Below are 25,688 nucleotides of genomic sequence, written 5' to 3'. Positions count from 1 at the left end.
TAGCCATACCAGTAGATCAAAGCCTCCAAAGACATTGCGGATAATTTTTCTTCAAATCAGCATGAATCAGGCCCTTTGGCCACCAAGTCCATGCCAACCATCATTCTAGAATGTTATCACACTTTCTCATCCACTGCTTACACACTAAGGACAATTTAGAGGCTAACTAACCTATGAACCCGCACGTCTTTGGGATGTGGGGGGAAACCAGAGCACCCAGAGGAAACCCACACTGTCACAGGGAGAACGTGAAACATGGCACAGACAGCACCCAAGGTCGGGATCGAACCAGGATCTCTGGCGCCGTGAGGCAGCAACTCTACCAGCTGTACCACTGTATTGCAAACAGCTCCAGGAACCTAACATTTACCTCCTGGAATGAGGAAATGGCACTCGGAGGAAGAAGCTGGGGGCTGATCTGATCAAGATATTTAAAATCAACAACAGCAACACAATTCATTGAAACAGAGTTCAAGAAAGAGGAACCAGAATGAAGCAGTCTGGCAAAGCAAAACATGAAAGGATTGTTTTTGGTGAAGTCATGTTCAGAACGATAGAAATTTCTCCACACATGAACGATCTAGCCTTTTTAAACTCGGTGACCAAAACACAACTTAGGCTCTTTAATCCTGAAAATTGCTTTTCGACCACATGCTCACCTACAGGGATGTAGAAAGGATGGATTCCAAAACAGCGTTTGGTCGCTAAAACTTTCCTTTTTCTCTTCTGATCATAACTGTTTAGCATGCTCCACATATGCTTCTTCATCCGTGTAATTGCTGATAGCTTTTTAAAAAGAAATTCCAAGCACGCCTTGCGAGCAGCCAAAGTAGCTTCAGGTGAACAAACTGTGGAACCTGGAAAGACATTATGTCAAAAGGATAAAATATCTTTACTTTCGGAGAAAAATCTGCAAATAAGCCCCCCAATTACTCAGGAAAACAAAGATCCATTTGGCCCCTGCACATGACATGCAATGACCTTCTGGACTGGAAAGTTCTGTTGAAAATATTCATCCAAGAAATTTACAATTCATTCATTTTCTCCTCAGAAGAATTTTGAAGAAATAAAGTATGCCAAATGGCCCAAAACTCTGATATGCGGTTGGGTGCATTTTTAAGCCTTCCTTAATCATAATTATCATCATCATCATATCATATCATATATCTACAGCCGGAAACAGGCCTTTTCGGCCCTCCAAGTCCGTGCCGCCCAGTGATCCCCGTACATTAACACTATCCTACACCCACTAGGGACAATTTTTACATTTACCCAGCCAATTAACCTACATACCTGTACGTCTTTGGAGCCGTTTGATTCAGAAGTAGAGCGTTTTAAACACTGAACGTTTCTTTTTGGAAAAAGGCAAATGCTAATGGATACTTGGTTATGAAAAAGACATTGCTACAAGGTACATCTCCAAATTTGATTTTGGAATTTTAGGCAACACTCAAAACTCATATTCACAGTGGTAGCAGCTCTACTTTGTTCTTTCCCTCACCACAACACCCCCCCCCCCCCTCCCTCCCTCCCATTCCCTGCATACACTAACACACACCTGATCCAAGGCCATCAATACAAATGAGACAGGCAGCATGTATGAATGCAGAGACAGGATCGAGCTGAAACCCAATGCGTTCATCCAGATCCACATCTGAAGCCGCTCTCTTAGTTGTGACATTCATGAAGTTTACCCACGACAGAATATCACGAATACTCAATATACATCGACGTCCAAACTCTTGATTTTTTAGCCAGTCAATGAAATCCAAAATGAGCACAGCAATATCTTTGCCTAAATTGCACAGAGAAAAATTAGTTCCCTTTCAGAACAGTATTAGCAAAAATAAGGAGGTAGCTGAGGCAAGAACATTTGCAATATTTATTAAACATTTAGACAAGTACATGGAAAGGATAGGTTTAGAGGGCTATGGGCCAAACACAGGCAGGTGGGATGGTGTAGCTGGGACATGCTGGTTGGTTTGGGCAAGTTGAGCCGAAGGGCCCATTTCCACACTGTAAATCCATATCCCAATAATGGAGAAGACCATTAAAACATGCCAAGCCTGTAACTCATTCCCACATATCTCCCCAGATGCTCCACTCACCTACAGAAGGGGCAAGTTACAGCTGACAATTTGCCTATCAACCCACTCATCTTTAGGATGTCTGTGCAAACCAGAGCACTAAAGAAACCTATAAAATCACAGGGGAGAAAATACCGACTCCATATGGACAGTACTGGAAGGTCAGGATTGAATCAGGGTCACTGGAGCTGCATGGCACCACCTCTATTTACCTGTGTAGGAAGGAACTGCAGATGCTAGATTAAACCAAAGATAGACACAAAAAGCTGGAGTAACTCAGCAGGGGCAGGCAGCATCTCTGGAGAAGGAATGGGTGATGTTTCAGAACTGAAGAAGGGTCTCGACCCGAAACGTCACCCATTCCCTCTCTCCAGAGATGCTGCTTGTCCCGCTGAGTTACTCCAGATTTGTGTCTAACCTCTATTTACCTGATGGAGCTCTTAGCTGGGTGAGCTGACTACATATGAGCAAGAGTGAGATTAAGGATGATAAATAAGTTGAAGTGTAGGAAAGACACAAAATGCTGGAGTAACTCAGCAAGTCCGGTAGCATCCTTGGAGAACAAGGTGGCGTTTCAGGTCAGGATACTTCCTCAGTCTGACTGTATGGGTGGGGTAGGGAACGAGGGACGACAAAGCATAGCAGGTAATAGGTAAATGCAGGTGGGGGGGGGGGGGGAGGGAGAAAGGGTTGACAGGTAGATGGTTGGACAAAGGCCGGATATGAACACTCGCAAGGAGCGAGACAGAAGGAGAGGGAGTTGTGAATTATGTTGCTGGAGGATTGATGAGGTGTGAATTGTTCAGGAATGTAGATGAAAGAGGTGGGGGTGGGGGGAGAGACAAGTGCAAGGTCACCCAGGAGTTATGGGGTAGAGGCGTTTGTGGGAAAGAAAGGGGGAGGGCCTCACTCTGACAATGGAGGAGGCCCAGGAAAGAAAGGTCAGTATGGGAGTTAAAATGGTTAACAACCAAGAGTTTCCACACGCCTTGGCAGACCAAGCACATATTCGGCGAAATGGTCGCCGAGACTACGTTTGGAGACTTATTAAGAGTAGTCACTTCATTAAATTTGTTCTACAGTCAAACAGAAACTGTGTACCCCTTAGCACCGATGAAGTCTTCCAAACGATCTTCCCGACAATATCCGTGAACTTATTAAGCAGACAGAAATTCAACAGTGTTTTCAAAACAAAACTAAATAAACAAAGCAGTGTTTTATTATCTTCCCACCTTCATTATCTTCTCCGTTCAAAGAAAGTCTGGGGCAGATGTTATGTTGAATAATCTCCGTCAAATCATCACGGCTATTACACGGTGGGCACCAGATCTCGGTAAATCTGTTCCTCAGGGCTGGTGAAAGCTAATGTTTCAAGTAAAGAAAGCAGAGGGGGTGGAGGGGGAAGGTGTACATTAACCGGCAGCAAATTATTTTTCACTGGAATAACTGAGCATATCCTAGTCTCCATACCAATTCAGGCCAACCCCTGTGGAAAATGCAAAAATGACTTAAGGGATCTGAGAGATTTTTTTTTTTAAATTAATGGGAAAGATTGCAAAATATTTTCCTATTTAGAAAACGTGCACACCTAATGGAGCCAGACATTAGAGGTGGAATTCCACAGCACAAAGATAAATCCGAGACTACGGACCACAAGTCAAAAAAGGCAAGCTAATTATAGAAACTGTCTACTATAAGTAGTGATTGGTGTAAATAGCCAAAAGCAAACCACAGGTGCAGATGGAAGGAAAACGTAACTGAAACTTGTACGCCAAAAGGCTGTGATTAAAACAGATTGATTGTGGTGTTTGAGAATTAACACCGGCACAGAAAAGCCACGATGGCTGTATTGTTTCTACGCAGAATATCGATGCAACTAGGCCACGTGGCTTGTTCTATAGTTATTGGAGATGATGATTGTGCTTGCACGCTTCCCTATACTGTCCACCTCCTTCGGCACACAAACTTGCTTTACACACTGCAACATTGGAGCACTGCATGTTCCGAGGTCACAAATAGAGGCAGGAAACATGTTCCCAATGTTGGGGGAGTCCAGAACCAGGGGCTACAGTTTAAGAATAAGGGGTAGAACGGAGATGAGGAAAAACGTTTTCACTCAGAGAGTTGTTAATCTGTGGAATTCTCTACCTCAGAAGGCAGTGGAGGCCAATTCTCTGGATGCATTCAAGAGAGAGTTAGATAGAGCTCTTAATGATAGTGGAGTCAAGGGGTATGGGGAGAGGGCAGGAACGGGGTACTGATTGTGGATGTTCAGCCGTGATCACATTGAATGGCGGTGCTGGCTCGAAGGGCCGAATGGCCTCCTCCTGCACCTATTGTCTGTTGTTGTTGTCTAAATGCACTCTCCGGCGTATACGTTAAAGTCACTATTTTAAAGTTCTTTTAAACACAATAAATAGATTACCCGGTCGGCCATTGTCACCAATAGTGGGAGTTTGCTGTGTGCATATTTTCTCCATTATAACACCAGCTATACATAAAAAAAATACTTTTATCAGGCTACAAAGCAGTTTTAGACACCTGCAGTTACAAAAATCAATTCAAGCTCCTTTTTTCCCCCAGGGTCATTACCATCAGTGTCGATATGGTTGCAATATTTAAGCTCAGAGGACATCCAAGTCGCTGTTTTCAAATAGTACTCTCACCTCTTTCTTCCCAAAATCACCACCGGGATTCATTGTTGCAAGAATCCGAAATTTGTTTCCGCCAGTTATGAGCTCCACCTGATCATCTTCCCCACTTCCCTTCTCTGCGAGCAATAGGGTCTGCTCAGCCTCCAGGACACTGCACAACACATTTGCACAAAAGTCAGTGAGCAACTAAACGGAAGAGTGACACGAAAACAACCTCTATCCTATACGTGGCATCCAAATATTAACACTCAAATTTGATTCGTGCTTCACCTATTCAGCCTTTCCAAAACAGAGTCATCTGCCAAAGAGATTTCATCCATCAGAAACATGTCATCTTCTTTCAGGGCAAGTACAAGAGGACCATCGTGCCACTCAAACAGCCTGCTGGGGTTGTCGGCGTCCTAACAGGGAAGAAATACAATTTCCATCAACTACCAATAGCATTAACTCTATGTAGACACAAAATGCTGGAGTAAATCAGCGTGCCAGGCAGCATCTCTGGAGAAAAGGAATAGATGAAGGTTTCGGGCTGAGACCCTTCTTCAGACTGGACATCCTCAATCCTATACTCGGCCGTCTGCTGACCGGGGCCACCAAATTACAGGTACCGACAACACCATTAACTCTTTGTTGTGCCAGAAGCATGTCAAACCCCTCCTTCACCACCCATGCTGCCACTTTCAGGGAACACTAACACTGCCAGTGGTGGTGGAGGAGGCAGATATGATAATGGCATTTAATAAACTTTTGGATAGGCACATGTATGCACAGGGACAGTGTAGGAATATGGAGCATGTGCAGCCAGATAGTATTTGTCTTGGTATCATGTTCGGCACAGACATTGTGGACCGAAGGGCCTGTTCTTGTGTTGCACTGTCCCCGTCCCCCAAGTTCTCTCTGTTCTACAACACCCACTCGTGGTTTTCATTTACTATGCAAGTCCTCTCTGGTTTAAAGTACCAAAATGCAAATCTTGTACTTTACTGGAGGCAAGGTGCTGTTGCCTTTCAAGGAAGAGTCTGCTGACTTTGGTGGTAAGAATAGGAAGGCAGAGTATTATCTGAATGGTATAAGAAAATAACTGCAGATGCTGGTACAAATCGATTTATTCACAAAATGCTGGAGTAACTCAGCAGGTCAGGCAGCATCTCGGGAGAGAAGGAATGGGTGACGTTTCGGGTCGAGACCCTATCTGAATGGTGTCAAGTTAGGAAAAGGGGACGTACAACGAGATCTGGGTGTCCTAGTGCATCAGTCACTGAAAGGAAGCCTGCAGGTACAGCAGGCAGTGAAGAAAGCCAATGGAATGTTGGCCTTCATAACAAGAGGAGTTGAGTATAGGAGCAAAGAGGTCCTTCTGCAGTTGTACAGGGCCCTAGTGAGACTGCACCTGGGGTACTGTGTGCAATTTTAGTCTCCAAATTTGAGGAAGGATATTCTTGCTATTGAGGGCATGCAGCATAGGTTTATTAGGTTAATTCCCGGAATGGCAGGACTGTCATATGTTGAAAGACTGGAGCGACTAGGCTTGTATACACTGGAATTTAGAAGGATGAGAGGGGATCTTATCGAAACATATACGATTATTAAGGGGTTGGACACGTTAGAGGCAGGAAACATGTTCCCAATGTTGGGGGAGTCCAGAACAAGGGGCCACAGTTTAAGAATAAGGGGTAGGCCATTTAGAACGGAGATGAGGAAAAACTTTTTCAAGTCAGAGAGTTGTGAATCTGTGGAATTCTCTGCCTCAGAAGGCAGTGGAGGCCAATTCTCTGAATGCATTCAAGAGAGAGCTAGATAGAGCTCTTAAAGATAGCGGAGTCAGGGGGTATGGGGAGAAGGCAGGAACGGGGTACTGATTGAGCCATGATCACATTGAATGGCGGTGCTGGCTCGAAGGGCCGAATGGCCTATTCCTGTACCTATTGTCTATTGACTTGTCCAAAGCAGGAATCAATTTCTCAGAAAATGACATCCGGACAGTAATATAATCAGAATTCATTTTGCAAACTGCCAAATCGTACAAGGTCTTCAACTTCAAGTTACCTATGTGCTGGAATTATCCTGCTAGAGGATATTTGTGCTGCCTTTTTCAGACTGGAATTACAATACAGGTCTGCATCTAACCCATCTCTTGATAAATTGGAGGCTGAAGAGCAAGATGCAACATTGTGTGTAAAAGCACAAATGAATCGTTTCAGGCAACCGATTGAATTTCAGCAATGCATATCATAAAGTATTGTGACATTTTCATGCTACCAAGCATACTTAATAGTTTCAACATTACTTCAAAAAGGTTGCTCTCCACCACCACTTTGCCATGTAGAATCTGGCAATCAGACTTGTTGACACTTGACAGAGAGAGATCAATTGTTTACTTTGGATTTAGATTCCAGATCAGACAATTGACTTACATTTTCACTGGAAGCATGCCTGACAGGTCGTAGACCTCCAAGGAAGTCTGATGTCTCCAGGTGCAGATGGCAGTTTACTGTATGTAGTTTCTGATTGGTCAGGGCAGCAAACATTTGACAGATTGTAGTCTTACCACACCTATATAAGAACAAAAAAAAAAGTACTAAATAAATGCAAGCTTTTTTAAGCCACGAGAATAAGCAAATGGATAGAGTAGAAAAAAAAGGTGAATGATTGTACCTGGGAGGCAAAACTAGGACAAATGTTGCATTAATTAGCAAGGTTTAAATGGGGTTAAAGGAATTTACAAACAAAGCCAAAAAAAGCAGCAGAGCAAAAAAATGAACTCTATTTTGTAATTAAACAGGCTTATCAAATACTTGGATTTTATTCCATATGTTTTGATACAATGGCAATAGCGTCACAGAATGGTTGCTGCCACCTATCTTGTGTTGCTCTTCACAAGAGCAAGCAGCTTGTTCCACTAACCATTCTCCCAACATCCCTCAAAATTCTTTCATATCATATACTTTCCAGTTCCTTTTGAATCGACCACCAATGACCCTGACAGCACATTCCAGACCCTAACCACTCACTTATGCATTCCTTCCTGAAGTTCAAACATCATTGGAAACTATCAATCCACATGTTTTGCCTTTTAAGATTTTAAGCCTTTCTAAATATTCCCTGCAACCTCCTTTGTTCTAAAGTGAACAATCCCAGCTCCTTCAGTGCATCTGCATAACTAAATTAGTTACAGTTCTAAGCTCATTGTTTCAAGAGAAGGTCCCATTAGAATTTGGACATCAACTGCAGAAGCTGTGATCTTGAGCATAATACAAAGCGCTGGTGGAGCTGAGCAGGTCAGGTAGCGTTTGGGAAGAATGCACAGCCAATGTTTCAACTCGGGAGCATTCATCATCTGCCAGTTTTTTGTCTCGGGAGCATTCATCATCTGCCAGTTTTTTGTCCACTCAATTGACCCATCTCTAACCCATTGTGAAAAGGACAAAGGAGGCACAACGTATTCACCTGTTCTTTTGTGGCATCAGCAAGTTTACCAACCACACATTTGGTGCTTTAATCCTTAATTATAAATTAAGTGGAGGATCCATCACTAATCCTGTGGCGTGCATCTTAATGCATTTTGCCAGTCGGACTGAAACATCCTGTTAGCCAGGCAATCTTGTACACAAGCCATTCACTTTGTTGATTAATGCAACAATCGCCAGAATTACAGAAATGCCTGAATTTGCCAAGATTCAAATTGTTTGGTTACCCAGTTTCTCCAACAAGGAGCACAGCTTCTCCAAACTGCAAAGCCTGTCCCACCAACATTGCTAGTTTTCTCATCCCATACGTCCATACTACATGTTGAAACTCGTCAGGCATGACCGCCTTTAGGCTTGTCCAGTGACCTGTGCATTGGGAAACGTGAAACAAGGTTACAAAGACATTAGAGAGCTTCTGTGGAAACAAGAAACTGCAGATGGTGGTTTACATAAAAGGACCGAGTGCTGGAATAACTCAACGGGTCAGACAGCATCTCTGGAGAACACGGACAAAGAAAACGTCACCAATCCATGTTCTCCAGAGATGCTGCCCGACCGGCTGAGTTACTCCAGCACTTTGTGTCCTTTATTCAATAAAGTTATTACTTTGCTCAAATCGTAAGAACGTAACTACAATTAACTACACATAATATAGGAGTGATTAGTGTCAGAGCAAATCAAGAACATGCAAGGTATTTAGAAAGTACAACTGCATAAAACAATAGTAACATCAGAAAACCGTGAGAAAATGCAGGGAGGCTTGAGGAGCACCCAAGTACCACACTTTCCATGATCATTATGTTTTAAACAATAAATAAAGACTACACAACCAGCAAAACTCAGCACGTGTCATGCAATTTTCCAGGAAGTCCTTTCTGCCAATACTCACACAATTTTTTCTCAAAATTCTCTTTTGAAAATATGGCTTCCGGAACAAGTTTCTTTTTGAATTGTTTTTCAAGAATATGTTGAATGACAGCAACTTCTTCCTCCTTTCTCACACGTCCAGCCAAGAGCATAAACGCTGCACAGAAGATTGAACAAATGAATACGTATAATAGACAATAGACAATAGACAATAGGTGCAGGAGTAGGCCATTCAGCCCTTCGAGCCAGCACCGCCATTCAATGCGATCATGGCTGATCACTATCAATCAGTACCCCGTTCCTGCCTTCTCCCCATACCCCCTCACTCCGCTATCCTTAAGAGCTCTATCCAGCTCTCTCTTGAAAGCATCCAACGAACTGGCCTCCACTGCCTTCTGAGGCAGAGAATTCCACACCTAATGCTGCACTTCTATGATTGCAACAGTTAGGAAACATTGTCAAATGCAGTTTTCTATCCCTGGAAGCCACCGGATAACATCAAGAGGAACATGGTGACTTGAAATTGGGTTTTTTGCACCTTATTTCAACAATTACACAAAGAATAAGCACTGGAGTTTACAGAGGGGCTGGAAACAAATAAACCCATGACTTTGCTAAGCAGCACTGAACCTCTATCACAACAGAATAATGAAAATAATTGAAGGGTCTAAGTTTCTGGCAAAGAGAGAAAGGAAAGTTCTAATCACCTTGGACACCTTGGATGTGGAGAGGATGTTTCCACGTGTGGGAGAGTCTAGGGCAAAATGTCATAGCCTCAGAAGAAAAGGACGTACTTTTAGAAAGATGGAGACATTTCTTTAGTCAGAGGGTGGTGAATCTGCGAAATTCATTGCCATGGAAGGCTATGGAAGTCAAGTCAATAGATATTTTTAAGGTGGAGATTGATAGATTCTTGATTAGTACGAGAGTCAGGGTTTATGGGGAGAAGGCAGGAGAATGGGGCTGAGGGGGAAAGATAGATCAGCCATGATTGAATGGCAGAGTAGACTGGATGGGCCGAATGGCCTAATTCTGCTTCTCTACTTATGAACTTAAGAACTTATGACTATGGCAAACACATAATTTTTCAATGACAATTGACAGCACTGAAATTCGTTTTTAAAGAAAACTCACCATCAGTAGCTATGTGCTTAATCCAGTCGTAATTTTGTGCAGTTACTTCAGACAACCTGTAGCGTTCAGCCCATCTAAATAGCTCTCGCAAAGTAATGAAGCCATGTTTTCCAGCAAAAACATTTGATCCTCTCCGATAAGACTGTTATAAAGAAACAAACTTGTTAAAAAACCATGGAAAAATTATTCCTCCCAGCCTTTGACCTTTTGTTTCTGGTTAAAGTCAGACATCACCGCCTCACATTGTTTAATTTTTTAATTATCTTTAAGTAGGTATAGATAAAACTGTTTCATCAACAGGATTAAACAATTGATAAGAACATGTTAGATCACTAATTATTACTTCTCAGTGAACCTGTGAAATTACAAAACACCTGTGGTTTAAAAATATATTGCTTTCTGAAATACCTGCAGATCCAGCATAACTTTAACCAATTTGGCACAGTATGATGGGGGCAAACTGCACCTCTTGTGGATGATCACTTCAAGCTCAGCACTTGGTAGCTCATCAAAATGCAACTCCACAAAGCGGTTTCTAAATGCTCTTGACAACACCTGCAAGTGTAATTGAGTCAGTAATAGAAAAGCATTATAAAAAACCAGATCCTACATTAATCTGTGAGCCGAGTGCCAAGTACAGAATCAAGATATCATGGAAAATAAACAAATATCAGAATAATTAGTATCCAGCTTCATTCTTGTCAGAATACAGCTGACTTAATACCAATTTTTCAACTCGGATGAATATCAAAATCGGGATGGACTTTTATACCTCTATCTATTCGCCCATGTTATTTAGTTTCACAGCGAAAGGACATCAAACCATCAAACTTTAGCTAATTCTTCAATTACAGTGGATTATACTAATGCCAACCAAGTTCTGGAATAAATACTAATATAATATGTACAAATATGCTAACTACAATGCGTGTTTACGGGCGGTACGGTGGCGCAGCAGTAGAGTTGCTGCCTCACTCCGCCAGAGCCCTGGGTTCCATCCCGACTACGAGTGTTGTCTGAATGGAGTTTGCACGTTTTACCCGTGACCTGAATGGGTTTTCTCCGGGAGCTCCGGTTTCCTCCCACACTCCAAAGACGTACAGGTTTGTAAGCTAATTGGCTAGGTAAAATTGTAAATTGTCCCTAGTGTGTGTAGGATAGTGCAAGTGTACAGGGATCGCTGGTCGGCGCGGTCTCGGTGGGTCGAAGGGCACGTTTACGCGCTGTATCTCTAACCTAAACTTAGGTCAACCAAGGGATTTCCAGTACACACCCCCAGCTTGTGTCTTGAAACTATAAACACTATTAAAATCACATCAAAAACAAACCTTTCTCCCTCCATACAGTCCAGGAGGGTTCTGGGTTGCAAAAAGCATGAACCTTGGATGTGCTTTCACCACCTCCTGTGTCTCGGTAACAAAGAGCTCCCGGTTATCATCAAGTAGTCGATTAAGTGCTTCTAAAACGTCCGTCGGGGCCAAATTCAATTCATCGAGAATTATCCAATGGCCTTTTCGCATGGCATTAATAAGCACACCTAAATAATTAAAATACAAGTGTGGAATTAACTGGTCACATTAAATGTCAGAATACCTAGACATCACGTGTGGTTTTCATTGGCATGTTGTGCAAAATCTATCGAGTATCAATCAAGCTATGCAATGCAAGTATTGTACAGTGTATGGTATTCATAATCTGCTGACGAAATGCACAAACCTTCCTTAAACACTAGTTTTCCCAAGTCATCGGATGCATAGCAGCCAATATATTCCTGAATGTCCGTGTGTTCATGATTGTTGATCCGCACACAGTTGTTTCCAGTGGCAGATGCCAACCAGTTAATCAGACTGGTTTTACCGACTGACGTCTCTCCTTGAATAAGCACCGGATGAATTCTTCAAATAAAACAGCGTTACATTACAAAGTTAGCTTTAAAGCAAATCACCCAAATATTATTTCATTTTATTTAATTGAGGTTAAAGTTGGTTGGACATAAAGGAGCATCCCTGCAGGTTTACTTTCAAAAAGGAAATGATTGAATTTGTCTGTATTTAACGATTTAAAGAGGCAGTAAGGGAAAGGAAGGCAACAATCAATATATATATATATATATATATATAATCACACCTCCCTCCACACCTCCCTCCTCCCTCCCTCCCTCCCCCTTCCCTCCCTCCCCTCCCGGTTACAATGGAAACCCTACGAGGACGGGCCCAACGGGGAAAGAGGGGTACTGGGAATTAACAGACTGCTAATTAAATATTCTTACCTTGCTGCAACCACTCTCACTAGATCCCTCAAGTTGAGTTTGACAGAAGGTGTGAGAATGTACAATTTATTAATGGAAGGTTCTTTATCTCCTATCGTAATCCAGTAGCCTTCAATCTGCACTGTGCCAACACCTTTTGGTTCTGGGATGGGCTGAAATATTAACAGGCTTTAAAATTAAGTAATTCAGATCGTTCAGCAATTTGGCACATAATCTCACCAGCCCACAAAAATATAATAAAGTAGAATATTGAAATCAGGCATCAGTGCATAGTTTTGCAAAGTACAGTTTGTCCAAAAATGGTCAACCTATCACCCAGTGACTAGATGTATCAAAGGCTCCCATGCAACTATGTGGATATAGTTATGTTGTTGGACTGTTTATCCAGAAGCCTTGAACAAATTTGATCAGAGATCAAGTGCAAGTCATTCCAAGGCAGATTTACACTTGGGAGGAAAAAGTGTTCGTATCATCTTGATATGTAACAGTTCTTTCAAACAGTGATAAAACACCAACTCATATACAGATTTCAAAGTAAATAGGATGCCTTTACCAGTCCTGGACTATGCAAAACCCGTGTCATTGTTCACTGGTTTATGTAACCATCATAAGAAGTGGCTAATAACCTCTCAATTGTATCCAGATATTGATTTCAGGGGAACGAGGCCATAAAGCCCCATGATGTCTTCAGCATTTATTAAAAATATTTTATTGAAATATTTAAAACTGTATTAATCAACTCCTTGGGCTCCAGATTGTATTCATTTTGTAGGCAAATTTTATAGGCAAACATATCTATTATGAATTGCACATTACAGCTTATTCCAAAAAAGCCCAACCACTATTCATCCCAGATTGCTTTAGAAATCCACCGATTAGAGCTAAACACCACGTAAATATAGAGTCCGTTACCTGCTGGAGAACAGCTTTGGCGTTGGCTCCGATAATATAACGACAGATTAACTTCTCCACAGCAGGGTGAGATGTGCGATCCAGCTGTGTCAGGAAGCTCATGCAGAACCCCTGTTTTTAGAAAAGAATAAATGCGATTTTAGATATGCAACAAGAATTCCTGATCCTGAAGAACTTCTAAAAATGTAATTGCAAACAGCATCAATTCGAAAATCTTTACCCCTGCCCTCACCCACACTTAAATCTCGTTCCAGAATTCCAAATTAAGGAATTACAACTATTCTTCATTTCAAGTTCAAACACTGTGCTGAAATATTTCTGCGTCTGGGGAAGGAGAGGATGCTAATGTAAGACGTGTCAGGCATTTTCAAACACATCCATCACTGCAAAAATAATGAATTAAACCATCACACAAAATCTCTATCCCATTCTCAGTTTGAACTCCCTGCTTTCAAAAATATATTCTGTTTCAACAAAGCTCAACGTAAAATGAGAAAACAAATTATCTTCCAGGATAGATACAAAATGCTGGAGTAACTCAGCAGGACAGGCAGCATCTCTGCAGAGAAGGAATGGGTAATGTTTTGGGTCGAGATCCTTCTTCAGACCAGCATCTGCAGGTCCTTCCTGCACAAATTATCTTCTAAGTTGGGCCATAACTGCCATTTATACTGAATAGCAGGTTTCAGAAACAAGTTCTTCTATTCCCATTTACTTTTCCTCTGAACCCAATTTCTCCATTGTTCTATTCCAATCCTTTTCACACATAGCATATAATTTATCTTACCTTTCAATCTATCAGATTTTCCATTGCTTTCATCCATTGACTTCCTCAGTATCTTAAAACATGTTTCCTTCTTCAATCCAGGGACAATAATTGTACTTTTGTCTGACTTATGGTCTGACACACCAAGTATTTTCAACATTCCTTTATCTACTGTTGCATTGCATATTTTGGATATATTGCACATATATTGCACTGGCTAAACAATATTCAGCAACATGTGTTGAAATCAAGGTTTGTAATCTCCACATCAGCCAGGGTGATTGGGGACAGCACAGTGGTGCAGCCGTAGAGTTACGGCCGTACAGCGCCTAAGACACGGGTTCGATCCCGACTGTCTGTGTGGAGTTTTTACGTTCTCCCTGTGACCACGACGGTTTTTCTACGGGTGCTCCCGTTTCCTCCCACATCCCAAATGATGTTCAGGTTTGTAGGCAAATTGGTAGGCACAGGCAGCATCTCTGGAGAGAAGAAACGGGTGACATTTCGGGTCGAGATCCATTCCTTCTCTCCAGAGATGCTGCCTGTTCCATTGAGTTACTCCAGCATTTTGTGTCTACCTTCGATTTAAATCAACACCTGCAGTTCTTTCCTACAAATTGTGGGCAAATTGGCTTTGGTAAAATTGTAAATTGTCCCTAGCGTGTAAGAGAGTGCTAATATATACGGTGATTGATGGTCGGCGTGGACCGAAGGGCCCGTTTCCACGCTGTATCTCCAGGTTGAAAAGACTAAAGGCAATCATCATTTACCTCGTACAGTGAGCGTTGAACACTGTTGTAAGAGTTCAATGCTGCAAATCTGAGAGCGCGGCAGAGGGTCCGAAGGCTATAGTGGGGTCTGTGCCCTGTTCCATCCATTAACTTGACATCTGTCTCCTTACGGACGGATAAGTAAAACCTAGTAACAGGAAAATGAAGATGTAACACGGATAATACTACAATTGTCTCCTGTCAATTGAAGAACACCTCAAGGCTGCTGGCTTAATCCCATACTCTATATATCCACGACTCAACTGTAGTCAGACACAACTCCTACGCCACCTTTAAATTGGCTGGTGATACCACTGTCGTTGGATGAGTAATGGATAACAACGAGTTTTGAGCGAGGTTGATAATCTGACTGAATGGTATCAGACCAACAATCTTGCTCTCAATGTTAGCAAGTCCAAGAAGCCGATTGTCGACTTCAGGAAGAGAAAGGCGAAGATCCATGAATCTGTCTTCCTCGGTCGGATGGCGGTGAAGAGAAACCTTTTACCGCACGTTTCTACCAAATATTTAAAAAGCTATAAGCTAGAAATCAAAATTATTCTTACTCAATGATCCCTTGAATAGTTTTTTTGCTGACATTTAATCCCTGGAGATAATCAGATACGAGGATTCTGAGATCTCCCTCAGTTTCCAGTTCATCAACATACAGTTCCGTAAACCTGCAAGCAAAAAAACATCATAAACACAAGTTAGTAATTAGATTTTTTTTTTTTTTTTTAAGAATACCAACTACATTTAGTTTGTTCTCTATTCGTAAAGAAGCAGAGGCACAGGGTTAGAGTTGCTGCCTTACAGCACCAGTGACCTGGGTTCGATCCGACTATGAGTGCTGCCTGTATGGAGTTTGTATGTTTTCACTGAGACTGCATGAGTTTTCTCCGGGTGCTCCTGTTTCCTCATATTTCCAGGTTTGCAGGTTAATTGGCTTCAATAGAAATGTCCCTAGTGTGTAGGTTAGAACCAGCCTACATGCGATCAGTGTTCAGCGCAGACTCGGCGCAGGAGTAGGCCATTCTGCCCTTCAAGCCAGCACCACCATTCAATGTGATCATGGCTGATCATTCTCAATCTGTACCCCGTTCCTGCCTTCTCCCAATTCCCCCTGACTCCGCTATCCTTAAGAGCTCTATCTGGCTCTCTCTTGAATTCATTCAGAGAATTGGCCCCCACTGCCTTCTGAGGCAGAGAATTCCACAGATTTACAACTCTCTGACTGAAAAAGTTTTTCCTCATCTCCGTTCTAAATGGCCTACCCCTTATTCTTAAACTGTGGGCCCTGGTTTTGGACTCCCCCAACATTGGGAACACGCTTCCTGCCTCTAACGTGTCCAACCCCTTAATAATCTTATATGTTTCGATAAGATCCCCTCTCATCCTTCTAAATTCCAGTGTATACAAGCCTAGTCGCTCCAGTCTTTCAACATACAACAGTCCCGCCATTCCGGGAATTAACCTAGTAAACCTACGCTGCACGCCCTCAATAGCAAGAATATCCTTCCTCAAATTTGGAGACCAAAACTTCACACAGTACTCCAGGTGCAGGGCCCTGTACAACTGCAGAAGGACCTCTTTGCTCCTATACTCGACTCCTCTTGTTATGAAGGCCAACATTCCATTGGCTTTCTTCACTGCCTGCTGTACGTGCATGCTTCCTTTCAGTGACTGATGCACTAGGACACCCAGATCTTGTTGTACATCCCCTTTTCCTAACTTGACACCATTCAGATAATAATCTGCCTTCCTATTCTTACCACCAAAGTGGATAACCTCACACTTATCCACATTAATCTGCATCTGCCATGCATCCGCCCACTCACACAACCTGTCCAAGTCACCCTGCAACCTCATAACATCTTCCTCACAGTTCATACTACCACCCAGCTTTGTATCATCTGCAAATTTGCTAATGGTACTTTTAATCCCTTCATCCAAGTCATTAATGTATATTGTAAATAGCTGCGGTCCCAGCACGGAGCCTTGCGGCGGTACCCCACCAGTCACTGCCTGCCATTCTGAAAGGGACCCATTTATCCCCACTCTTTGCTTTCTGTCTTCCCCACCACTGATGTCTGACTAACTGGTCTATAATTTCCCGTTTTCTCTCTCCCTCCTTTCTTAAAAAGTGGTACTTTTTCTCAAAACTGTATCTCAAAAACTAAGCAGGCAGATGGTCCACATAAAATGTCCAAATAAACCATTGAATATTATGGAAAAGTAGTCAAGATGTTCTAGTTGTGTTACCAACGTGCAATTAGATTATGGAAAAAAAACTAATTGTTGTTGAAAAAAAGTTATTTAAATATCAGGCAGCACCAATGTAAAAAAAAACTAATTTTGAGTTACATCCATGCAGAAGAACTGAGTGATTGCACAAAATGTAAAGTTCAGTATATGTGGAAGGAAAGCATTCAACAAATGACAGGAAACAATTTGCTTTTATCATTAGATGCAAATGATTAAAGGGTGGCAATAACATCCAGGAATGAAAAAAAACAAATCCCAATTCAGAAAGAATAGGCCCTGCAATTCACGACCATTTAGCCTCATCTCCACAATAAACAGATTTGTTTTTGAAGACCACGTTGTCAGTTTCAGTAGTTCTGCCACTTTAGATTCTAAGAAATCTTAGAGAATGCAGTTGATTTAAACTAATCCAAACTATTCTTTCTAGTTTTTCCTGAAAGTAGAAAACAAAATGTTTCCTTTTCAAACCGACAGGCTTAGATAGCATCGAAGAGTAAAAATGGAAGAGATGTGTCTCTTTAAAAATGGATTGCAGAAAGAAAATGGTGCTGTTAAATATTATCAAAAACCTCAGTGACCGGTGGAACTGAAAAGAATGAAGCAGGTGAGGGAGAACTATTGAATCAATGGCATTTAATTGGCGATTCCATTCAAGATTCAGTCTCTGTCTCAGAGATTAAACATGCTGAAAGGTTTAACTCAAACGCTTGGGAGTTTATAATTAAAAATTCAGTCCTTTTGACGATAATTGCCTTCATACTGCAGTAGGTTTGAGAGATTGCTCTGTCCTTAACATGAAGCTGCAAAAGTACAGAACAAAAGTTGAGTGCTTTCCCTGCGTGAGGACATATTCATTTTCCATGCAAACTCCCCTCCATGGAACTCTGCTGCCTCCTGCTGGCAGATACATATAAACTTCAAGTGATTTGAAAGCACGAAGGAACCAGGTTGAAAGGGGAAGTGCCAATCATCCGAAAAACGGCAAATATGAATCAATCTGTGCCCAGCCTTTGCAACTTTGTAAACTGAGTGTTCTCTGTAAACATACAAATGACCATCAGAATGTTTTAGATTAATTTTAACTACGTTTGATACTTGGAACTAAATACATGCCCATCAAAAAATGTTGGAGTAACTCAGCAAGTCAGGCAGCATCTCTGGAGAGAAGGAATGGGTGACGTTTCGGGTCGAGACCCTTCTTCAGACTGAAGAAGGGTCTCGACTTGAAATGTCACCCATTCCTTCTCTCCAGAGATGCTGCCTGACCTGCTGAGTTACTCCAGCATTTTGTGATACCTTCGATTTGTACCAGCATCTGCAGTTTTTTTCCTACACAACATGCCCATCAAATGTAAACTGTTCAACTGCAAATTTCCTGCCAAGCACCATCCACTTTTTCGGCTCAAATCTGTCCACGATTCTTTGTGAAGGCAGGCCAGACACCAAAACAAAACTATACTAAAAGATGTTTTACTTACCGATTTCGTATGCCTGGTGGCAAGTTTCTCTTTCCTACATCTGTTGCTGGATTCATGCAGGCAAACAAACGAAACTCTGGGTCACGGTGTATAGGCTCTGCAACAGCACGGAGATAAAAACAAAATGATATGGGTAACAAGATTAGTTTATTTGAAAAGCAACTTCTCCAAACATAAATTACCCCACAACCACAGGAAAAAGGTTCTATCAGCCAAATAAACTGCTGCATCAATTGAGAGGAGTTGAGTATAGGAGCAAAGAGGTCCTTCTACAGTTGTACCGGGCCCTGGTGAGACCGCACCTGGAGTACTGTGTGCAGTTTTGGTCTCCAAATTTGAGGAAGGATATTCTTGCTATTGAGGGCGTGCAGCGTAGGTTCACTAGGTTAATTCCCGGAATGGCGGGACTGTCGTATGTTGAAAGACGAGCGACTAGGCTTGTATACACTGGAATTTAGAAGGATGAGGGGGGATCTTATTGAAACATACAAGATAATTAGGGGATTGGACACATTAGAGGCAGGAAACATGTTCCCAATGTTGGGGGAGTCCAGAACAAGGGGCCACAGTTTAAGAATAAGGGGTAGGCCATTTAGAACGGAGATGAGGAAGAACTTTTTCAGTCAGAGTGGTGAAGGTGTGGAATTCTCTGCCTCAGAAGGCAGTGGAGGCCAGTTCGTTGGATGCTTTCAAGAGAGAGCTGGATAGAGCTCTTAAGGATAGCGGAGTGAGGGGGTATGGGGAGAAGGCAGGAACGGGGTACTGATTGAGAGTGATCAGCCATGATCGCATTGAATGGCGGTGCTGGCTCGAAGGGCTGAATGGCCTACTCCTGCACCTATTGTCTATTGTCTATTGAGAGCTAGAAGGCTTTGACCTAAAAACTCCACTGGTTCTCTTTAATCTTAAATATACAATGCCCTCCATAATGTTTGTGACAAAGACCCATCATTTATTTATTTGCCTCTGTACTCCACAATTTGAGATTTATAATAGGAAAAAAATCACATGTGGTTAAAGTGCACATTGTCAGATTTTAATAAAGGCCATTTTTATACATTTTGGTTTCACTTCTTGGCAAACTGTAACCGGGCCATCCTATTTTTGCGGCTAACCAGTGGTTTGCATCCTGCAGTGTATTTCTGTTCATAAAGTCTTCTGCAGACAGTGGTCATTGACAAATCCACATCTGAATAGTGTTTCTGATCTGTTAACTGGTGTTTGGGGATTTTTGTTTATTATAGAGAGAATTATTCTGTCATCAGCTGTGGAGGTTTGCTTTGGCCTGCCAGTCCCTTTGCGATTAGTAAGCTCACCAGTGCATTCTTTCTTCTTAATGATGTTTCAAACAGTTGATTTTGGTAAGCCTATGGTTTGGCTGATGAATCGAACAGTTTTATTCTTGTTTCTCAGTCATAATGGCTTCTTTGACTTTCATTGGCACAACTTCAGTTCTCATGTTGATAAACAGCACTAAAATTTCCAAAGATGCTGGAAAGACTGGAGGAAAGACTAGGTGCCGAGAGCTCACTAAAACCTGCATTATGGAGGCATTTAAACACACCTGAGCAATTACAAATGCCTGTGAAGCCATGTGTCTCAAACATTATGGTGCCCTGAAATGGGGGGACTATGTATAAACACAGCTGTAATTTCTACATGGTTAAACCAAAATGTATAAAAATACCCTTTCATAAAATCTGACAATGTGCACTTTAACCACATGTGATTTTTTTATTTTACAAATATCAAACTGTGGAGTACAGAGGCAAATAAATAGACAATAGGTGCAGGAGTAGGCCATTCGGCCCTTCCAGCCAGCACCGTCATTCAATGTGATCACGGCTGATCATTCACAAATAAATGAAGGGTCTTTGTCCCAAACATTATGGAGAGCAATGTATTGACCATATTTTAAAATAAACAGCATGAAAGTCTTAACTTCACAATAAACAAGTTATTGAGTTGGATAACATCCAAACGCTCCCATACCAGTATCTCCTCGATCTAAAAGCACAAGGGAACTTTTATTTCCTTCCAGTAGTCCACTCAAACATTCCAGTGTCTCTGCTGAAGCCAAGTTAATCTCATCCAACAATATCCATTCCCCTTTTTTCACAGCTTGTGCTAAGGTGCCCTGGTTAAAAAAGAGAAAAGAACAAAATGTCTTAGAAATGCTCAGGTCTGGGGCACGTTAGTAAATTCAGTCAAGTAGTGACAGCAGTGTCGTTTTATTCAGAACCCTTTGGTCAGTAACAAATATCCAAACACAATTATACCAGCCAACCCTGGCTGGAAAGTGCATAGTTGGATAGAAGTTAATTAAAAGTTTTTCTTCTCGGTGCAATTCAAAATAATCCAAGATAATGCTTAATTAGCAGCTTATTGGAATTGCACAGGTGCAAGTGAACAGAAAAATATGGTTACCACCTCTTATTTAAAATTAGAAAGGCATAATTAAGGTCCTAAGCTATGAATGTTAAAACACTAAAATTAGAATTATTTGTGTTACTAAATTGCATTGGAACATAGCAAGCATCATAATAATACAACTATTAAAGTGTCAAACAATAACTTAGATGTTCAATTTGCTATTTAATATTGTAAGAAAGAGCAATACGCAAAACATATAATTGAGGTTTATACTATTTCACGACACGTCTAAAATAAAGAGGAGAATAGATAGGGTGAATGCAGCATCTTTTACCCCGCTTAGGGGGTTGAAAAACAAGAGGACAGGTTTAAGGCAAGAGGGGCAAGATTTAAGAGGACCCTGTGGGGCAACATTTTCCACTCAGAGGATGGTAGGTATGTGGAACGAGCTGCCAGAGGAGGTAGTCGATAACGGCATTTAAAATATACTTGGACAGGTGCATCGATAGGAGAGGTTTAGAGGGATATGAACCAAACGTGGGCAAATAGATCTATCTTAGATATGGATGAGGGCCGAAGGGCCATTTCCTTGCTGTATGACTAATGAGCCTCACTTTCCTCCCTTCCCTCCAGTTAAATCTTTCCGAATAAAGTCCTAAAATAAAACGTGGGGTGATAAAGTATCGCAGTCTGTGAATGCACCAGTTTTATGTACTCCAAAATGGGCGGCACACTTGTCTCCAACAGCAGCTGTATTTTAATTTCTTTGAATTTCCCCCAGCACCACATGAAATTGTACCAGAGGCTCTAAACCTCCCATCAAGAATAACTACAATAAAAATGGATCAAAAAATGTTTTATTTTAAAATAAATCCATTATTTTACAAACGATGCAATATTGGAGATGAGGCCTGGGAGAGCCTCAGTGAGAATCATTCCTCATGCCAGCATGCAAATAAATGCATCAATGGGAGGCACGGTGGCACAGCAGTAGAGTTGCTGCCTCGCAACGCTTGCAACACCAGAGACCCGGGAGCGATCCCGACTACAGGTGCTGTCTGTACAGAGTTTGTACGTTCTCCCCGTGACTGCGTGGGTTTTCTCCAAGATCTTCAGTTTCCTCCCTCACTACTCCAAAGACGTACAGGTTTGTAGGTTAATTGGCTTGATATAAGTGCAAATTGTCCCCAGTGTATGTCGGATAATGTTAATGTGCGGGGATCGCTGGTCGGTGTGGACTCGGTGTGGACCGAAGGGTCTGTTTCCGCGCTGTATCTCTGAACTAAACTAAAAATCATCTACACCTTACCTCCACAAAGGCAAATACCAACGATGATTCACTCAGTTTCATCTGCTGCTGAGCCTGGGCCAGACGCAGACCGAGCAATTCCCACTTTACTTTCAGGCAGGCACCTGAAACGCACAAACCACTCTTGTAAATAAAATTTACCATCTAAATTAAAAGTTCAGAAGGGGGTTGATTAAATTGACCATTATTCATCTCCTTTTCAATGAAGGTTAAGCCATGGCCATTTTGCACCAGGTCCTACCGAAGACTCGTGTGATAATGACCCGGTTATTTATTTAGAACATAGATGAGTGCAGCGCAAGAACAGGCCCTCCGGTCTGCAACAAACATGATGTCAAGACCACCACTTATCCATCTTGCACATAATCCATATCCCTCCGGTAGACACAAAATGCTGGAGTAACTCAACGGGACAGGCAGCATCTCTGGAGAGAAGGAAGGGAGATGCTGCCTGTCCTGCTGTGTTACTCCAGCATTTTGTTTCTACCTTCGATTTAAACCAGCATCTGCAGTTCTTTCCTATCCATATGCCTATCCAAAAACCTCTTAAACGCCACTATTATATCTGCCTCAACCACTACCCCTGGCAATGTGTTCCAGGCACTCATCGCCCTCTGCATAAATAAATTGCCTCGTACATCTCCTTTAAACTTTGTCTCTCACATCTTAAAGGTCTGCTCTCTAGTGTTTGCCTTTTCCATCCTGGGGAAAAAGGTTCCGACTGTCTACCCTATCTATGCCTCTAAATTTTTTTACAAATTTATTTGTTGTTGATTAAATAGCAATATTGGCCTTGACTTCAAGCACCAAGAAAATTTAAAATGGTTTTGGCAGATAATGAGTATCATAAATGGACTACATTTTGAACAAACCAATTGCTTTTTACTCCCCAATATCTATTACTAGTGCCCCAATTGAAAATGTCCATTTGGCAGAAGCAGCAATAGAAACAACTGATACCAAATTGGTTCTATCACACCATTTTCACACCAAAATCTTATGCATGAATCTCTCACCAGTTTCTTTAGATTTCATCTCCTTACTGACGGCCGTTTTGTGGACATGCAACATCAGCTGAAGCAAATCTTGCCATCGTTTCTGCTTGCAGCACATTTGGATATGACCCAAGAAGGTGGTATTTTGCTTCCTTGAGTATGTGTGAATGAAAAGTTCTTCAAACGCTTCACGCAAGGGCAACATAATAAGTCTACGGTCCATAGGCTTGTATCTGCAAAGGTGCAAATCCAAAACAGGTTGGTAACGGGATAAACTTGGGGGCATGCACTTCACATTAACCAATGTCACTTATGCAGCTTTTACTATTTTTACATTATATTCCTCCTTTGCATATTAGATGTTCTTTGGGACAGTTAGGACCGAGCGACATCCAAGGGAAAACTTGGAGTATGACCAACATACAAATCCCAAATCCAGGTTGATTCCTGTAATCAACATGGGTTGGCAAGACATGCGTGGGGACTCCCTAGTTTTGTAACAAGTGTGTTCGAAAACTATTCCTCCCTCTTTTAACAAACAGTAAGCACTTTACATTCTTTGCAGCAAAACAAAGATAGGATGGAAAACTTCCATGAGGATATCAGTGGTGAAGCAACCAATTAAGAGTACAAAATCCAATAGAAAAAGACATTAATCATTTCCAATTTCAATTTGCCGCCACATAAATAGGAGTCAGGTTTTAATTAAGAACTAATTTATCATACGGCATGGAAATGGGCACAATTAATAAGTCATCTACAATCTTATCCTCAGAATTTCTAGGAAATCCTTCAAATGTCATACTTACCCTCCAAGCAAATCAGCCGTGTCACTCTGTTGGTTCATGTTTACAACTCTCAGTTTGTGGCCTGAAACAATAGACACACCAGTAAGCTTGTCAAAGACATCTGAGAAGGTCCAGCATTAAACATTTTTAAATATATTTGTCAAAATGCCAACATATCTGCTTCATAAAAATATGCCAACACTTAAATCTGCCACTAATAATTAGAAAGTGGCACAGCGGTAGAGTAGAGTTGCTGCCTTACAGCGAATGCAGCGCCGGAGACTCAGGTTCGATCCCGATTACGGGTGCTGTCTGTACGGGGTTTGTACGTTCTCCCCGTGACCTGCGTGGGTTTTCTCCGAGATCTTCGGTTTCCTCCCACACTCCAAGGACGTACAGGTATGTAGGTTAATTGGCTGGGCAAATGCAAAAATTGTCCCTAGTGTGTGTAGGATGGTGTTAATGGGCGGGGATCGCTGGGCGGCGCGGACCCGGTGGGCCGAAGAGCCTGTTTCCGCGCTGTATCTCTAAATCTAAATAAGGTAAATCTGGTATCATAAATGGACAACATTTTGACATTGTCCATGAACAAAAACTCATAAGGGTAGTACAGGGCAGCACAGTGGCACAGCGGCAGAGTTGCTGCCTTGCAGCGGCAGAGTTGCTGCCTTGCAGCGGCAGAGTTGCTGCCTTGCAGCGGCAGATTTGCTGCCTTGCAGCGGCAGATTTGCTGCCTTGCAGCGGCAGATTTGCTGCCTTGCAGCGGTAGATTTGCTGCCTTACAGCATGCAGTGCCAGCGACCTGCGTTCGACCTCGACGTATGGGTGCTGTCTGTGCAGAATTTGTGCATTCTTCCCATGACCGCGTGGGTTTTCTCCAAGATCTTCGGTCTCCTCCCCCACTCCAAAGATGTACAGGTTTGTAGGTTAATTGGCTTGGTACAAGTGTAAATTGTTCCTAGTGTGTGCAAGATAGTTTTAACATCCAGGGATCGTTGGTCGATGTGGACTCGGTGGGCCGAAAGGCTTGTTTCCGCACTGTATCTCTAAACTAAACGAAGAACGGGAGACATTCATTCAATGTTTTTTTTTGCAAGGCCAGGAGCTACAATTCAGTTTCCAGTTTCATTTCAATGATAAAGGACAGGAAAATAGTGTTAACAAAAATGTGAAAGTTGTGAACTGATCATATGATTTCACTTCAAACTGCCACACTAACATCCATGAAATGGATAAGGAATACTGATAATAAAAAGCTTACTGCAGGGATTGCATTTTAAAAAAAAATTTTTTTTTTTTTAAAGCTTACAAACATGAAATTAGAAATCAGAGTAAATAGTATTTTCCAAACAACATTGCCCTCAGCTACTGGTTACTGGTCTGGGTGGAAATGTATCACATTTGGTTGCCTCCATTCATGAATGGACACTGCACTTTGCCGCAATTCAAAAGATTTAATCCAAAGGTAGTTACAACCACCCAATAAATTCTGAAGACACACGACCAGCATTCCCCATGTCAGTGCAGTCTTCTAATACTTCATTTAAAAACTGT

The 25,688-nt window shown here is 41.9% G+C and overlaps 1 protein-coding gene across 1 annotated transcript in view; it reads right to left on the bottom strand.

Annotated features, from left to right (window-relative positions):
• The window catches only part of mdn1 (midasin AAA ATPase 1), a 166,041-nt gene that overhangs the window by 112,595 nt on the left and 27,758 nt on the right, over window positions 1-25,688 (bottom strand). The window contains exons 15-35 of the mRNA XM_078399789.1: window positions 24,156-24,216; window positions 23,368-23,579; window positions 22,352-22,455; window positions 20,662-20,806; window positions 18,670-18,766; window positions 15,493-15,606; window positions 14,927-15,074; window positions 13,391-13,501; window positions 12,479-12,630; window positions 11,926-12,104; window positions 11,538-11,746; window positions 10,618-10,764; window positions 10,210-10,351; window positions 9,098-9,232; window positions 8,436-8,574; window positions 7,156-7,294; window positions 5,012-5,142; window positions 4,754-4,892; window positions 3,320-3,449; window positions 1,559-1,795; window positions 660-857 (exon numbers count right to left, since the gene is read on the bottom strand). Of these exons, the coding sequence (XP_078255915.1) occupies window positions 660-857; window positions 1,559-1,795; window positions 3,320-3,449; window positions 4,754-4,892; window positions 5,012-5,142; window positions 7,156-7,294; window positions 8,436-8,574; window positions 9,098-9,232; window positions 10,210-10,351; window positions 10,618-10,764; window positions 11,538-11,746; window positions 11,926-12,104; window positions 12,479-12,630; window positions 13,391-13,501; window positions 14,927-15,074; window positions 15,493-15,606; window positions 18,670-18,766; window positions 20,662-20,806; window positions 22,352-22,455; window positions 23,368-23,579; window positions 24,156-24,216 (3,069 nt within the window). The remainder of the gene's footprint in view (window positions 1-659; window positions 858-1,558; window positions 1,796-3,319; window positions 3,450-4,753; window positions 4,893-5,011; window positions 5,143-7,155; window positions 7,295-8,435; window positions 8,575-9,097; window positions 9,233-10,209; window positions 10,352-10,617; window positions 10,765-11,537; window positions 11,747-11,925; window positions 12,105-12,478; window positions 12,631-13,390; window positions 13,502-14,926; window positions 15,075-15,492; window positions 15,607-18,669; window positions 18,767-20,661; window positions 20,807-22,351; window positions 22,456-23,367; window positions 23,580-24,155; window positions 24,217-25,688) is intronic.

The sequence above is a fragment of the Rhinoraja longicauda genome, chromosome 5 (assembly GCF_053455715.1).
Source record: "Rhinoraja longicauda isolate Sanriku21f chromosome 5, sRhiLon1.1, whole genome shotgun sequence".
NCBI classification, from domain to species: Eukaryota; Metazoa; Chordata; class Chondrichthyes; order Rajiformes; family Arhynchobatidae; genus Rhinoraja; species Rhinoraja longicauda.
This window is presented reverse-complemented; position numbering and strand designations above follow the sequence as displayed.